Source organism: Lissotriton vulgaris, chromosome 10 (assembly GCF_964263255.1).
Source record: "Lissotriton vulgaris chromosome 10, aLisVul1.2, whole genome shotgun sequence".
In the NCBI taxonomy this organism is placed as follows: Eukaryota; Metazoa; Chordata; class Amphibia; order Caudata; family Salamandridae; genus Lissotriton; species Lissotriton vulgaris.
The window spans coordinates 834,436,004-834,453,629 of record NC_141698.1 but is presented as its reverse complement, the minus strand read 5'-3'; the positions used below and the strand labels follow the sequence as shown (position 1 = coordinate 834,453,629).

Below are 17,626 nucleotides of genomic sequence, written 5' to 3'. Positions count from 1 at the left end.
GACCAAGAACATCACTCAAAAGGACCTAACAACATTGAGAAAAATATCCAATAATGAAACCATTACATGTGTCAAAGCGGATAAGGGCGGCGCCCTCATAATCATGAACACAGTTATGTATGAATCGAAAGTGCTGGAACACATCGGCGACACGACAACATACATGAAACTGGACATGAACCCGACAATGGAATACATGAAAATTCTAAGCAACATACTAGATAAAGCGCATGAAATGGGAATAATCAATACCAAAACCAAGAACTTCCTCACCAAATCCAATCCTAGAAGCCCGATTTTAAGAATGGTCCCAAAGATTCACAAAAACTTAAGGGACCCACCCATGAGACCCATAGTCTCTACATGCGGGAGTCTACACGAACCCATTGGACAACTACTGGACAAATACCTTCAACCAATGGTACAAACCATGAATTCATACACCAAAGACACGACACACTTCATCTCGAAATTAATGAACCTCAAACCAGAAGCAAACCAAGAACTCATCCTATGCACAGCTGATGTACGTTCCCTGTACACGTCAATACCCCATTCTTTGGGGATCGAAGCCATAGAACAGTCCATACTCAAATCTGACATGGAAAGATCTTTTCAAACATTCCTAATGGAACTTATGCTATTTACGTTGTACCACAGTTATTTTAAACATCACAACACATGGTACCAACAACTCGTGGGCATGGCTATGGGCAATTCAGCTGCCCCCGCGTATGCAAACATTTTCATGCAACACTTTGAAGAAAACCATATACTCAATAATAAAAATTGGACAGATCACCTATTGCTTTTCACAAGATATATAGACGACATCTTCATCGTTTGGAAAAGCACACAAGAAGAACTGCAAAACAGACTGTTGGAATTCAACAACATAGACGAAAGAATACAATTGACCTGGGAAATCTCAAACACCTGCGTCGACTTCCTAGATGTAAAGGTTTCCATCAAAGGAACGGAATTCGAAACAGATCTCTACACTAAGCCCACCGACAGGAATAACATGCTACACTATAGCAGCTTTCACGAATCCAACCTGAAAACACATTTACCATTCTCCCAAATGGCACGAGCGAAACGGATTACATCCAACCCTCAAAATGCAGCACAACGGATCAAAGAAATCGCACACAAATTTCACAAAAGAGGTTATCCAGGAAACATCATCGAAGACTCCATACAGAGGATCAACAACCTAGACAGACAGAAACTACTACAACCTAGCGCCAAGAAACACCAGACACGTCTAGTGGTTGTCTCAAAATTTTCTACCACGACCAACAAATTTAAAAAGATCATTCACCAACATTGGCCATTATTGAATCTGGAACCAGACTTTAATCAAATTTTTCAGGAACCTCCGCTATTTGCATATACTAGATCACGTAACCTAGGTGAACTTGTGCGACAGAAACCAAGAAAACAAACTAGCTACACAGGGACGAAACCATGCTGCAATTGCGGGAACTGTAACTGCATTATTCGAGGTAACACGATCAACCACCCGATGAAAGGTAATAAGATCAAACTTCAAGTCAACGCCACATGTGACACCAGCAATGTCATTTATGCACTTAAATGCCCGTGTGGAAAACTATACATCGGAAAGACAGAACGCAAAATCAAAACCAGGCTCACAGAACATAAATCCAATATTCGTCTGAAAAGCACCAAATCAGCACTAGCAGTACACTTCCACGAAGAGAAACATAACATCGCCCAGCTAAAATTCATGATATTTGAAACCATTGTCAAACAAGAGGGTAGAGACAACACCAAATTCCTACTCCAAAGAGAAAATTTCTGGATCCATAGACTTTCCACACAGAAGCCATTGGGGCTTAATGAAAGAATCGAACTCTCTTGTTACCTGTAAAAGTTGCTCACGGACCGAGTCAGTGACTCCTGATTGATTTAAGGACTTTTTGTTAATTTCGGTTTTTCTTTAGTATCTTTTAGTTTGTAATATTACATATTATATCATTGATTGATCTTGATTTAATTTGACTTATGAACCACACCTATGTATTACCATACGGCTCTTCCGTATGCCACTCCACATCCCCCGTTTTAACCCACTGCCCTACCCCTCTCATACCACACCACCCAATCTACCCGTTCGTCGTAACACAACTACTATGCCCAGACTGCACGGCGTTTTTAACTTTATCCGAACGCGCGATAGCATCACACTGTCTCTTTAACCGGCCAGAAACACTCCCACCTTCTTCCTACTAACCCACGTGACCACGCCTCTTTAATGAAACGAAACGCGGTTAATGGCGTTCCGCCAGAACCAGCGTCTAAGAAAGGAGGACCCTACTCATAACCACCAAGGTTAGTTTGAACTTAGGAACCATACTAACACTGCTTAAACCCGCAGTACCGCTTACGGACAACTAACACGCTTCCCCACGCCTTTCTTTGCAGGAACATGCGCTAATTTTCTGAACGAGACACGTAAGCATTTTTGTGCCGAACCTGCACACCACGCTTGCCTCACTCGGGAATAAACGGGTCACAGAATGGTGTACTCCATAAATTACCCCCACTTTTCTACACTCCGCTACCAAAATTACCCACGATCTAGGTCCCACTATGGTGCATGCGCACACTGTACATACGTTTCGTTTTCACATTATTTATGATTCAAATACTTTGTGTTTACAGAGTCCTTTCCCTGATGAAGGGGTGTATGACAACCCCGAAATGCATTGGATGTATATAAGGATTGTATCAGATTATGCAAATCAAAAATGAACAAGGCAAAATGTCAATAACCTACAAAAAGGAAAATTATGAATAAAATGATGATTGCAAACACTGCCTGAAATAATCTACAGAAACCTTTGTAACTCACAGAGGAATCATTGTGTGCGTACAAGGATGGGACCAGTGACCCACTGACCCCACAACATAGACTGAACTTATACGTTACGCCACACTCTTGCCAAAGGGACTTCATATACTTGGATATGAAGTTGGTCCCCCTGTCGCTCACCACCTCTAGAGGGAATCCTACTCGTGAGAAAATTCCCATTAGTGCACGTCCCACCACGGGGGCCGTCACTGTCCTCAGAGGGATGGCTTCAGGGTACCGGGTGGCATGATCCACCAAGACCAGGATGAACCTGTTGCCCATGGCTGTCTTGGGGTCCAGAGGCCCAACAATGTCAATACCCACTCGCTGGAATGGCGTACCGACCACAGGGAAGGGTTGGAGGGGAGCCTTGTTCTTCCCTCCGGTCTTCCCACTTGCCTGTCGGACAGGTTCTGCAATGAGCGTCTGAACTCTTATGCATTTGGGGCCAGTAAAAGTGGGTGACAAGCCTGTCATAGGTCTTGTCCATCCCCAAATGTCCTGCTAAAGGCACATCATGAGCCAGACCCAGTAGGAAGGCTCTGAACTTCTGGGGTACCACCAGCACACGGGCTGACCCAGGTTCAGCAGCCTTAGGCTCTGAATACAGGAGGTCGTTCTCCCAGTACACGTAATGTGTTTTGGCCTGAACACCATTGGCCTGGTCTGCAGCCTGCTGCCGCATACCTACGAGAGAAGGGCATTCTTTCTGCTCCTTGCAGAATTCCTCCCTGGAGGGTCCTCCTTCTTGCTGCCAATGGGTCAGCTCAGGCAGGTCCCCCAGTTCGGCAATCTGTTCCCCTGTAGGCTCCAGGGCATCCCCCTCAAGGTCTGCTTCCTCCTGGACCGTGGGAACTTCAGGGGCCGGTTTCCCGCGCCCCCTGCGCCTTCTCCCTAAGGCCGGTTCCTGGGCCTCTCCTTCAAGCCCCAGGACCTCTTGATCACCCCTACTAGCTGCCATTGACCGGGTGGTCACGCACGCCCAGTCAGGCAGACCCACCATCCGCAGGTGAGTCGTCTTCTCCACCTTTTCCCAAGGGGAGTGCTCCAAGTCATTCCCTAGCAAACAGTCAACAGGCATGGTTTTTCTTACACAGACCTGCAGAGTACCAGAGACCCCCCCCCCCACTCGAAGGGAACTTGAGCCATCGGACACTGACTCTCAGAATTATCAGCGTTGATAACCCTACAGTAGGCATGGGGTACAACCTGCTCTTGAGACACCAGGTGCTGCCTCACTGCAGTCACACTGGCTCCTGTGTCTCTAAGAGCCTCAGCTTCCTTGCCATTGATGATCACCACCTGCCCATATTTCTTAGTGTTAGAGGGCAGGTAGTTCGTAGGGATCATCTCACTGTCTCCTAGCGAGACTAGGGTCATGTGAACAGGATCTCCACCCCCCGGGACCATCACTTCTTCTCCTAAGTGAACGCTAGTCACTTGACGGGGCGGAGCACCAGTGGGTGCGGGTTTTCCAAACAGGCGACACTTGGGGTCACTGGATATGTGTCCAGGTGCGCCACATTTGTAACAATTGAAGGGCCCCTTTGGAACAGGTTTACCTGTCGGGGCCCCATTCTGCTTCGGGGGTGGGGAAGGCTGAGAACCTTGCTGCTGGTTCCCCTGGGAACTACTTTGGGGGCCTTTTTGGAACCCTTTCTGTTTTCCCCCCTTGTCCCCCCCACTCTTCTGCTGGGGACCCTGCCCACTCTTGGCGGAGTCTCCCACGGGACCCTTGTGGACCCTGGTGCTGAGCCAGCGGTCCGCCTCCTCAGCAAGCTTCCTCGGGTTGGACAGCTTGCTATCGATCAGGTGTTGGCGTAACTCAGGAAAACAGTGATCAGACAAGTGCTCCCATGCAAATGAATCAAAGAGACCTTGAAAATCATTCACTTTGCTACCCTTCACCCAACCATCCAGTGCTCTGCAAAAATAAGTCACATACTCCACATACGTATTCCCAGGCCGCTTAGTACATCCCCTAAACTTCTGTCTATACATTTCAGGGGTAAGCCCGTACCTGCTCATTAAAGCTTCTTTCATGTGGGAATAGGATCTCTGATTCTCAACGGGCAAATCTAGCAAGGTATCTCGCCCTTCACTAAGGAACCTTCCCCACAACCCCGCTCCCCAATCCTTGTCAGGGACCCGGTGGGAGGACATGGCTACCTCGTATGCCCTAAACCACTGTCCTATGTCATCCCCCTTAAAGAACTCTTTAACTACGTCCTTCGGGATGTGCACTCTTGACTCTACCTGCACTGGCGATGTGCTGCCACCAGAGGGAGGACGATCCAAGTCTCTCTCCTTGAGACTTATCTCCCTCATTTTCACTTCATAATCCATTTGGTGCTTTCGCTCTTCCAGCGTCATTCTTTTTGTCTCAAGCTCCAGTTGGATTTTCAATTCTGCCAGCTTTCTTTCGTGATTCCTTGTTTCTTTCCTGTCTGCCAGCTCCTCCGGCGACAGGCCTTTACCAAAGCTGTGCACGCTGTCTTGCCTTTCGAGATCCACCAGATCCCCAAGTGCATTCTGCTCCTCCGTTGCATCTTGTTCCGCGAGGGCGTCTTGATCCTCCGGGGCCTTTCTGGACTCTACCCAGGCTTTCAGGGCCTTGTAGAATTCTGGCTTATTCTTGCAACCAGCGTGCGGAACCTTGAGTTTCTTACAGAAAAACTTCAGCTCAGTCTTTGAGTATTTGTCCAGCTTTGCGGCGTCCCACTCCACCTCCAACACCTCAGAGGTCGTGGACTCCGCTCCATCCAGGCTCTTCGTGCCCGGCATGGTTCTCACACTCGGAATCTTCTTTCGGCAAACAGCAAAGTCTGTGGCTAAGTAACTGGACTGTAATCACTGTGCAATGGTCAGAAGTTAAGGTATAGATACTGCAAGTGTAAATTCGAATATCCTCACCGCTGCGTCCAATGTAGGAAGGGGGAGGCTCTGCTAGTTGGCGCAGTGCGACACTAGCGACAAGCAGGGCCTCTCTCTTCCTCGTCAGGGCTGAGGGTTACCTTCCAGACAACCTCTGCTTACCCTCTAGGTAGTGTGGCTTAAGCAGTCGTAGGCTAATCTTTGGGGCACATAGGGTTAAACACTTGCAATATTACACCGTCACAACCAACCCACCACACAATGAGACCAGACTGTATTCTGTAAAAATATATATCTTTATATAGATTTTAAGCAGGCTTGTGAATACAGTGGTCAGACTTTCAAATAGCGGTACCAAGTTAGTTAGTTCAGGTTGCCACAGTTCTTTCTAGCAATAAGAGTTCTTTAGGGCCTTCTGCCCAGTTCAACAAAGTTCTTGTGGAGCAGGCGGCTTCCAGGGGATCTGTCCCACGTCGCGTTGCCTTCCCGGGGTCGCTGTTCGTTGCGGCTCTCAGCCGAGCAGTTCACGGGTCATCCGGGGCAGCGGTGTTCTGTGGCGGCAGGGTCCTTTCCTCGTCGTCCGCTCCGACCCTGGAGGCGGCGGCTGCGTGGTGGCGGCAAGTGGCAGTACGGTCCTCAAGTGCAGGACGTACCCAGCCAAGTGCCGGTGCAGCTGTGCGCTCACAGCTGAGCTGTCGGGCAAGGTACCGACCTAGTGGATTCTCACAGGGCAACTGTCCGTCTTTGCAAGTGGATTGGCTGCTCGTGGCGCAGTCAACTCGAGAGCTCGGACCGGACGGGTCCTCCTTCGCTTTGCTCTCGGGCTCCCGGTGCAGTTGCGGTCACGGTGTTCGGGCCAGCGGCGGCTGGTCCTCACTTTGCTTTCGCTGTTGCTTTGGGCCCCGGTCACGGTGGTCAGGTGGATGTCGTTGCCTTGGAGGAGACTCCTCCGTCGGTACTGCAGCGATAAGCAGCACACGCAGTCGCTTTCTTCAGGGTGTAGCGCCCACTGGTCCTGGGGCGCTGGACAGGGGGCAAGTTCAGTTGCAAGCCCTTGGAGATCTTTTAGCAGAGTTTGGCACAAAGTCTTGTAAAGCAAAAGTCTTCTCGCAGTCTTTCCTTTTTCCTCTCCTTCGGCAGCAAGGCACCAGACACAGGCAAGAGACAGCACTCTTCCTTGTCCTTCCCGGTCCTTCTCGTCGGGCAGAGTTCCTTCTGTAGCCCAAACAGGATCTAATTTTCAAGGAGCAGGGCTCCTTCTTTTATATGGCATTTCTTTTGTTCTCGCAGGCCAGGGGGGCCTTTGCATAGCCACTCTCAGTCCTTGAGTACCCTGGTGGGTGTACTCCGGCTTCTGCTTTCAGTGTGAGGGGCAGGCGCATCAGACGCCCCACAGGAGGTGGAGTCAGCATTGTGCGGACAGGGGCGGCCAGAGTACCTTGTTGATGGGGGCTTCGCCCTTCCTGGGCCAGGGGCCGGCTGAGTCATCAGTCGCTCCCCAGGAGGGTGGAGCCAGCATTGTGGTGGCAGAGCACAGCTACAGTTCGAGTCAAGAGGCACTCCTACCTCCCACTAAGGTGTAACCTGCGCATTCACCACCTGTCATCCCCCCAGCCCTGTCACTCACACGTCCCAGACAGTCAGATACACATACCAGCAGAGGCGGGCTGAAATGGTTAGGCAAGCAAATGCTAACTTTCTAAAAGTAGCATTTGCAAACCCAGGATACTAAAATAAACTTTACTAAAATAAATATTCAGGCATACTAAACACGACGCGCTACCATGCTCCTTGAGCCTGCTGGGATTATAGGGTGTAATAATTCCAGCAGCTCAGTCTGGCCTAATGGAGCAGGTAGCCTTCAATAGTGAAATACGGTTTTGGTTGTAAGTCACTACTAGGACATGCCACACACATCAGGGCTTGTCCTACCTTACACCTACAACGCACCCTGCCCGCAGGCCTACCATAGGGGTGACTAATATGTAGTCAAGGGAAGGTTCGGGAGCTGGCAAGTGGGTGCACTTGCCCAGCTAGCGTGACAGTACGAGACCGCACGCGGGTTCTGCGGTCGCAGTTCCCAGACACATCTTTACGGCTGCTTCGGTGGGTGGCGCAACCAGCGCTGCAGGCCCACCAGCAGTATTGGCATCTACCAGCCCCGGCACTCCTAGTGCACTTTACTAGGGACTAACAGTAAATCCAATGAACCAATCATGGATACCAATCGCATGTACAATTTACAGTAGGGAGCACTTGCACTGCGGCACGGGTCAGCCGTGGCGGAGTGCTCTGAGTATCGGAAAACCAGCAAAACATCGGAGGCACATCAGCAAAAAGTGGAAGGGAGACTCACGCCAAGGTGCCAGGTCTAACACAGACCTTGCAGATGTTGATCACTACTGCGAGTAAGACACATTTAGTCTCCAGGTTATATAACTCACTGCAGGAAGAGATTGCAGGTACGACCCACAAAGCATTGCTTAGATGGAACGAGGTGCTGGAGGTCCCTCTCACTGAGGTGGAATGGTCAACTGCCTGCTGCATAACAGGAATGCTCACGGTCAATGGTAATTTAAGAATCTTACACTTTAAGTACCTTCATCAAACCTACCATACACCGGCCCGGCTCTTTCGATATGGATTACGCACAAACGCACAATGTAAACCTTGCAGAGCTGACGAAGCTGATTTCATTCACCTTGCTTGGTTTTATCCCGCTGTACGGACCTTCTGGGAACAAGTTACATGCACACTGGGTAAAATGGTAGGCATAGATATGGATTGTTCCAGCCTATTAGGGTTGATTAAACGTAACTTTTATGTGATTTCTTTGCTTCTTGCCAAACGTAGAGTGTCATTATGTTGAGACAGGAGAGATACGCCCACGATAAAAACTATGGCTAAGAGATATGGCATACAGTAAGAATATGCTGCACACCTACGAGGAAGAACTGCCCGCCAGATCAAGACCGAGAGACTACTGGAAGTTTTTCACCGACTATATTCGTGCGACACAGGTTGATTAATCATGTATATTGCACCTTCCTCTAACCCCTCGATTCTTTTATTTGTCAAATAATAGAGTCTGTATGTGATAGCATCATATGTATACTGTAATTGGATGACGGATACTGTAGTGCAACGGTCTGTACGCTGTTTTTTCCTTTTGTCTGCATCTTATCTTCGCAAAAACTCAATAAACAAAAGTTTTTTTTTTTTTAAAACAGCTGCGACCTGCTGTGGGTTGCTAAGGTGCTTAGGATGCTGCACAACATTCTTCTCCTCCTCCTTTCCACTGCAAAAAGAATGGAGTCTAGGTGCTCATCCTTTGCCACCTGGACTACGGCAATTCCCTGTATTTGGGAGCGCCTAAAGCCACAATTAAAAAACTACAGGTGGAATAGAATATTGCAGCACCCCTACTGTATAATCTCCCAAGACATCAATCTGCGAGTCAAGGCCACTGTGGGACTGGCTATCTCTAGATCACTGCTTTCCTTTTACAAATCTGGGAGATTGCTGCATAACTGCAATGCCTTTTTGGCTACGATTCCTCTGATTAGGAGACCATAATCGGGAGAATGGTCATTTTCATTCAATGCATCTAAACTGTGAAACACCCCCCCCCCCCCCCCCCCTCTTCAAATTCTTGAAAAGGAACTTACTTTCCGTAAGGGACTAAAAACCTGAATATATCAGAATGCATTTTTGTAAATTCCTCTTTCTTAGCCGCACTGACAGCACTGGGAGGCCCACCAGTAGTCATACACTATATAAGTGTGCTTGGAATAGAATAGGGATAAATCCTTCAGTAAGATCTAAACCCCGGCATGACGGAGAATCCAATGGAGGTTTATGAACTATGGGTTCATAAAACATTTAAACCACCCACAAATTATAACCAATATGATGAGCATTATTCCCCGAATCCATAGTATCAAGAGCTTAGGAGACACTCATAGAAATACTTCAAAGAACACAGTGACCATTTCGCTTCTCAAAGCAGAGACCAGTCTTCTTGAGAGAAAAATTCAGTCAATAGTGGGAGCTAGAAGCTACTGGTAAATGCGAAGGAAGGGGTTCAGATAAAAACTCCCACTTTAAGAAGTAAGGGTAGCTAGTCTGTCCAATAAAAAGAAACATATTTCAGAAAAAGGAGTTCTCCCAACATACAAGGCATTGGGAGAACTCTTCATGGAAGAATTAACTCTTCATGGCCGGCAGCAGAAAGGACAATATCCGCCAGAGTCTACAGACTAATTTGGAAATAAATCCAACCACTGAGTATATTCAAGTCGAAATCCGAATAATCAAATAAACTCGTTCTGATCCACAAAAACAAATATAAACAAGCATTGGAAATGCAATAGGTCTCGCAGCATTAGAGTTAGTGCTTTTAGAATTGTTTATGGGTTTTTTTGTAAATCTTTAGCATTTTTGTTTCCTGTAGCCAATGCTAAAGAATTAAAAAAAAAAAAGCCATAAACATTTCTAAAAGCTCTAACTCAAATGCTCCGAGACCGATTGCACTGTGTGAGGGTGAGTTGAGGGTGAGGGTGGGTTGAGGGTGAGTGAGGGGTTGAGGGTGAGTGAGGGTGAGGGGTTGAGGGTGAGGGGTTGAGGGTGAGGGGTTGAGGGTGAGGGGTTGAGGGTGAGGGGTTGAGGGTGAGGGGTTGAGGGTGAGTGAGGGTGAGTGAGGGTGAGTGAGGGTGAGTGAGGGTGAGTGAGGGTGAGTGAGGGTGAGTGAGGGTGAGTGAGGGTGAGTGAGGGTGAGTGAGGGTGAGTGAGGGTGAGTGAGGGTGAGTGAGGGTGGGTGAGGGTGGGTGAGGGTGAGTGAGGGTGAATGAGGGTGAGTGTGAGTGAGGGTGAGGTATTGAGGGTGAGTGAGGGTAGAGGGTGAGAGAGGGTGAGGGTGAGTGAGTGTGAGGTGTTGAGGGTGAGTGAGGGTGAGGCGTTGAGGGTGAGTGAGGGTGAGTGTGGGTGAGGGTGAGTGAGGGTGAGGTGTTGAAGGTGAGTGAGGGTGAGTGTGGGTGAGGGTGAGTGTGGGTGAGGGTGAGGGAGGGTGAGGGGTTTAAAATGTTACTCAACAAGTGATTAAATTGCATCCTAAAGTACGTAACAGCTTTTTACTAACAGAGCCCCTTCTATCACTCAGAGTAAAATATTTATTGAAAAGTTGCAATTTGCACTTAGCACAAAAAAGTCTATGTGCACACTTATAATAAAAGGTGCCCCTCTTTTATTATGTGCATTCCGGTGAGAAGGTTTTTTTCAAGCACAGCAGTGAACTGAAAGAATTTGCTGCAGTGGGGGTCAGAGCAGAAAGTCAAAGCATGCCGCCCGCGGCTGACGGGAGCGGCGCCAGCACCTCTGCGTGTGCCGTGGAGGAAAATGCCTGCTGAAGGGGGTGAGCAGTACTACTGGCAGGCCGTTCCCAGAGTATGGGTGAAAGAAATCCGTGCCCCAAGAGGTGTATGCCAGCAAGGTACGTTCCCAACCCAAGCGGAAACGAAGACCACAGAAAAGTAGCGAGATCTGGGAGTTTCCGAAAAGCAACTCCTGCCCCTTCTCCCCACGCAGCGTGGGTAACGAGCGATACAGCGACGGGGCGAGGAGGGAGACAGACGATGGGCCGGTATAGCAGCACGAGTGGCACAGGAAGACGAAACAACGCCTGCCATTCCTGACGCCGCAGTGGAAGGCCAAATTGCTGGGGGGTAGGGCAGGGGAGGGGGCGGAGCGGGGAGAGGGAACAGACGGAGGGAAGGCCAGATAAGGGGAGGGGGGAGGAGAGTAGGAAGAGGAGAGTAGGGTTTGCAGTTTGGTGACTAAGTTGAGGATGGTCTGGCCACTTCCTCAATGAGTCTGTGATCCGTGCTATTTAGTTGTCTATTCTATGATTGCAGGAGTCTGAGCTGGACGTTTTCTTGCGAAATTGTTGGTTTATATGTGTGGCGTCATTACACTGGCTTGTAAATTACCGTTATTTTCTCCTCAAGCGAAAGGATCGGAGACACGGCGACACGGCGGGCAGGGGAGGGGGCGGAGCGGGTAAAATAAACAAACAAGACGGAGGGAAGAGAGGGGAGGGGGGAGGAGAAATGCGACACGGCGGGAAGGGGAGGGGGCGGAGCGGGTAAAATAAACAAACAAGACGGAGGGAAGAGAGGGGAGAGGGGAGGAGAAATGCGATGGGGAGGGGGCGGAGCGGGTAAAACAAGACGGACGTGCACGCGCTTTTAAGCTCAATGCGCATGCGCATTGAGCTTAAAAGTCACGGGCACTGCAAGGAATCGCCACGATTCCTTGCAGTGGATAAAGAGTGGATAAGCCCCCATAGTCTCGCTTGCTCGATGCGCATGCGCATCGACAGGCGAGACCTAAAAAGGGAGGCATAGAAGGGCCTATAAAGACAGCTATTGTTAAAGGGAGCTCTACATGCTTAACCATATTTTTAATGTGCTTTTACTGACAGTGCACCAGAGGTCATAGACACAGACAAGCAAATGCGCCATAATGCAGGCTTGTGTCAGTTGAGGCCTAGTAGCCACAGGGGCTGATCGTTAGCATGTGGATGACTGCTCTTGGATCACAGAGAGGGGTGAGCCACATCCCACTGGAAAATGCGCTGCTCCCCAGCAAAAAGAGTGGACCACCTGATGGAGTTCTTTTTGGGGCAGCTTTGGAGGTGGACACTTGACTGACAAAAAACTCTCCTTGAAGAGGGGTTATCAAATGCTCTGGTCTCAAGGCAGGGATTACACCTCATCTTGCAATAACATCTTAAGAAGCTCCATATAAAAATCAATCTTGGTCTCCTTGGACGAAGATCGTTCAACCAGCAACTAGGGGGCATGCTAGCACCAGCAAAATCCAGGTTTGTTATTCAAGTTTAAGTTATGGCTTATGGAGATTAGAGAAGCAATGGCAGATGGGGTTCTAGTGTGTGGCAGAGATTTGAGAAAAGAGGGGCATTTACTAGGCCATTCTGTTTATTTAGAACTAAGGATAGCACGGAGTGAGGATGTGAAAACTTTTCCTCGTGACAAGAGCAAGAATCCAACCACAGGTCAGCTGGTACACAGAGGAAAGGAACTCAGGCAAATGAAACACTACTGCAAACAACTGGACCACAAATGAAGAGCAAGTCGAGACACCACAGATAAAGACATTTTCAAAACACTATAAAGCTACCATCAGCAGATATAGAACAACAAGAGCACAGCTCTTGCAGATTGTATCAAAGCCAGCACAAACAGCATCAAGATAATGTTCACTATTAATGATATCACCATGCCTCCTGCCGCCCTTCAGCAACAATCACACCCTCACAAGACCTTAGCAATAAACTCTCAGAATTCTTCTGTAACAAAATCACCTCCATATACAGCAACTTCAACCATCAACTGGACTGTCACAGTCGGAACTCAACTTCCCATCATGGCCGATGAACAAACCATGAGCTTCCTGGGAGCAAAAGATCAGATTTCTTTTCCTGCACATCTTGGACCCCGTTGGGCCGATTCTCGCAATTTTGGGCAAATTTTGACCTGAATGGTCAGTCCAATCCACCTGGAGCATTTTTCTTGGGCCTCCAAGTTGGCACACTTTGCAGGGAGCTGGTTCCATTAGCTCCCTGTACTAGCCTTGCTCCTTTTGCTTGTCCTCTGGAGTTTCTCTCCTAGTAGGTGTGCATAAGTCCAGTTCTTACCCCAACTGGTCTTATGGGGTACAAATGGGCCTGTTTCACTGGTGCTGGAAAGGGGCCCATTGGTCATGAGCTCAACTTTAGGCAAAGTACTTAGTTAAAGAGGGCATTAGTGAGCTTCTAGTTCCAGCTGTCCATGTCTGCCGCCATCCAGTCCCAGTGTCCAGCTCCAGCAAAAAGCACAAACTTTCCCTTCTTCAGATGTTTTTAAAAGGGGACGTAAAGTTCTAGAAGCAAGGCACCTCTGTCCAATCCCAAGGTGACACTTCACCTCTCCACCCGTGTCCCAACCCTTATGCACAGCCTGCTGGGACCATTAAAGAGGTTACCATCGTCCCTCGCTGACATCATTGCCAGGGACTTTCCCACCAAAACTTCAAAGAGGAGGCCCATTCCTGTTGGCTCCAGGGGTCTGGGCTCCCTCCTTTGCTCAGTGGGCCTGGGCTGTCCCATCCCTGGTGCAGTGTGATAGCTAATTAATGGATGCATATATTCTTCCACAAACCCTTTCCTCCTCAGGAGCTGAATGAAGCATTGCTTATTTCTTCCATTGTGTGGGGAGGCCTTTATTCTTTTTTCTGGAGAGCAGTGTATTTAACTTGGCCCAGAAGGGTGAAAAAAATGCCTGGGCTCTGATCCTGTGCTGAGCCACATATATATGACAATTTATGGATGAACCATAAGAAGTAGATATAGCTTATTGTATTGAGCCATCTTGGCGCATGTTTCACCCCATTTTGATAACTTGATAGACTTTGTAGGTTAACGAGAAGCGCAACTGCACTCGAAGGCAGATTTCCCCCTAGGTACACACGCTGGCCAATTAGAAGGCAGTAAATAAGAGTGTAAATTAAGTCAAAGAATGGTAAGCAATGGGTGGACTGCAAGTTACTTGTATACAATATTTCTTGCAAGCGAGAGACAATGAATGCGCTGTTGCAAGCGAGACCTAAAAAAACTCTCATTACTTTGTTCTATTCACACAAAATGGTAACTCAAAATATCACACATAAGACAGCTGGAAGTCACATAAAAAAACATGGACATGCCACATATAAACAGCCTGAAAACTTGGCAGCTATGTGAAAGGAAAACCTCTTTTATTATAAGACACGAAGTTCAACAAATATACTTATGTGCACACGAGGTGGAAATTGCATCGGATACCCGCCCGATGTTATACATAAGTCTCTGCAATGTACTTTCTGAGCTGCTCTGTCCATCCCATCTTCAATATTACACCTAACTACACCACTGATTTTACTGACTAGAACGCGCGGCCGAAAAATGAAACCAAGGGTCGGCCATGTTAGGCGTGATTAAAACCCAGGAGTTCGTGTGCTGCGCAAGGCATGCAAGGTGAATAACAGAACTCTGTGTCTTACGTAACATGATGTGATTATGGCCATCAATTTCTCCGTAGGGATGTTTATAATCTACAGATACACGGTATGGCCCTTACTTCCACATAGTTTTGACTACAGTTTGGAAAGCTTCAACGCGCACGTTGACACTGCACGTATGCTGTACCTGTTTCGTCGCTCTCTGACTTTCTTTCATCAGAGGCTTCTGAAGGCTGCTTTAGGTCAGACGAGCCATCGACTCCTGCTTCCGAAGGCAAGGTAAAATATCTGCAGCGAAGTGGCCATGACAGGTGTGGGGCGCAATTAAGCCAAACGGAAGCCCCAGCACACGCTGTTCGTGTAGCGCCTGCAGCCAAGACTCCCAGCTGCTGCGCTGCGGGTTTTCTAAAAGTCTGCAATAGATGAGTTTGCAGGGTTTTTCTGCAAACAGATATAGAGCGATTAAACATCGCTCGACCGCTGTGGACCCTGGCCACTAGAAGGACAGGCAATCTGAAGCAAAAGAAGTGGTGCACGGCAAAACGTTAGCAATAAAAACAAAAGACGTCTTCGAGTTGGTTTAGCTGTTAAAATGTTCTGCATGGGCTTGGCGGCCATTTTGGAACGGGGAGTTCTCCCTCTGCCGACTAAAAATGTCAAAGAGATCTAGGCTAATAAGTAAACAACCCATTGACATTGCCTTGTGAAGAAGGTGCATACGTGTGATACGATACTGTGGACAGAGTCGCTTGATCATTAGGCTTAAGGCATACTCCAGTCGTGTTTGCAAGAGTTTCGTTTATGAAGGCTTCATTAAATTGTGCACCTCCTGGTTTTAAATGAAGTTCAGCTCAGCACTAAAAGGCAAGTTTTCACACGTAGAGGCTCAGGTGTAGTGGGTGGCCCTTATCCGAAAATAGTTTAATTCTTTAGCACGAGGATTTTGCTATTCCTGTCTTGCTTTTAATGACTAACTACCAGTGAGGATACTGTAACATTATCCCAACGATATGGGTCCAGATAAGTAAAATCAAAACAAGCCTTTGCAATGCAATCGGTCTAGCACGTTTGAAAGTTTAGGTATTGGCATTGTAAATTATATTGTTTTTAGGTTTCGCCTCGCCGAAAGCTGCGCAAGCAGACTTTCGCGCAAGGCGAAAACTTTTGTTTACTAGTATGGACAAAAGTCCCGCCTCTCTGTTCCATTGGCTAGCTCCTTAAATGGAAGCTAGCCATTGGAAGAGAGAGGCGTCCGTCTTTCAGCGAGGCGATTGGTGGGCGTTCCCGGCGATTTTTCTCATCCTGCCCCTTTGACAACGTCATTGCGGCGGTGGGCGTTTACTTATTTTTTTTTGGCAGCCTTTTATTTTGTCATTTGCCCCGACCTCTGGTGAGTGCTTGCTGCTGTCCTGCCTTCCTCCGTCCCCCCTCCCGCTGTCCGTGTGCCCGCCCGCCCCCCCTTCCGCTGTCCGTGCCTTTCCCGCCCCCCTCCCGCTGTCCGTGCCTTTCCTGCCCCCCTCCCGCTGTCCGTGCCTTTCCTGCTGACTGCAAGGAGAGCCCTGCTGCTGCTGTGCCTGGCTTGTGCCCCCGCTCCGATTCGAGGTAAGAGCCAGCTTTAACTTGACCCTGCTAGGTCCTGTGAATGGTCTTGTCAAAACATAGTCCACCTCAAAAAGTGTCTCTCCTCACGTTCGAGCAATAAGCTCCGTCTGGCATTGTCACCTTAAATCTAACGAGTGCTAGACTTCTCGGCTCTCACGTCCACATCAAGCTATTTACGACTTTTACAAGTCCTCTAAATTACATTCACTTGACTATGCTCCTGCGAACTCTTGACCAGTTAGGTTACAAACACAAGTGACCTAAACTCTTCCAGCATTCCTACAGAAACCCTCTACACAGTATAACCTTTGGCATACATTTATATATCCGTATTTTAGCAAAGCCTTCGTTATACTTAAATACATTCTACATCAAATATAAGTAATACATAGAATACGACTGCGTAGAGTATAACTTATACATTCTCCTTGGTTACATCGTCATGTAAGTTCTCTTATACATTTATCCACGTTATTTCTCCACGTCTCTCACTTTAAAGTTACACATGTTTAAAGTTACACACGTACACGAATTCTACTGTGCACGTTCGATATTTCCTAAGCATTTCTACATTACCCATCTTGTATACGGGCCTTCTAAATCTAATGCATTTTAACATGTAAATACATTTACATTTCCCATACCATGTTATCACATTCGTTGGCTTTTATGCTATAATCGCCAACTTAACATTACAATATGCGTTTCATTCCTACGTTTATGACATATACGTCTAGATATGGCTATGATATACTTTGCATTCAAATTGCGCTCTCTCAGTTCCCCCCTTTGATGACTTTTAGGAGTCATCACTAAAAGCAATTTGAATACATCTCTTATACCGAACTAGTTACATCAGTTCCTCTTTTTATCGATTCAAGTGTTCTCAGACTTTTATACTGTTGATCTTGTAGAACAGCTAGTCTCCTTTCTTGATCTCTCATCGATCTTTGTAACTGGTTCGACCTATACCATTTATACAATTTTACTAATCCCAATAATGTAATTATACAAATTAATACTATTAATACAGGCTTTAAAATATACCAAACTATACCTTTGCCTAGATTAGCAAACCAACTTCCAACCTTTCCCACTCCATTTCCTACTTTTTCCCAAACATTTACTTTTGATAAATCTTCAATTTCTTGATGAATCTGTGTAATGTTCTGTATGACCTTCTCAAGTGGTTTTGAATTATCAGGAATATATGTA

At 47.5% G+C, this 17,626-nt stretch overlaps 1 protein-coding gene across 1 annotated transcript in view; it reads right to left on the bottom strand.

Annotated features, from left to right (window-relative positions):
- The window catches only part of MALSU1 (mitochondrial assembly of ribosomal large subunit 1), a 68,172-nt gene extending 52,794 nt beyond the window's left edge, over nt 1-15,378 (bottom strand). The window contains exon 1 of the mRNA XM_086941760.1: nt 14,997-15,378. Within this exon, the coding sequence (XP_086797886.1) occupies nt 14,997-15,279 (283 nt within the window). The 5' untranslated portion in view covers nt 15,280-15,378. The remainder of the gene's footprint in view (nt 1-14,996) is intronic.
- Nucleotides 15,379-17,626: the final 2,248 nt, after the last annotated feature.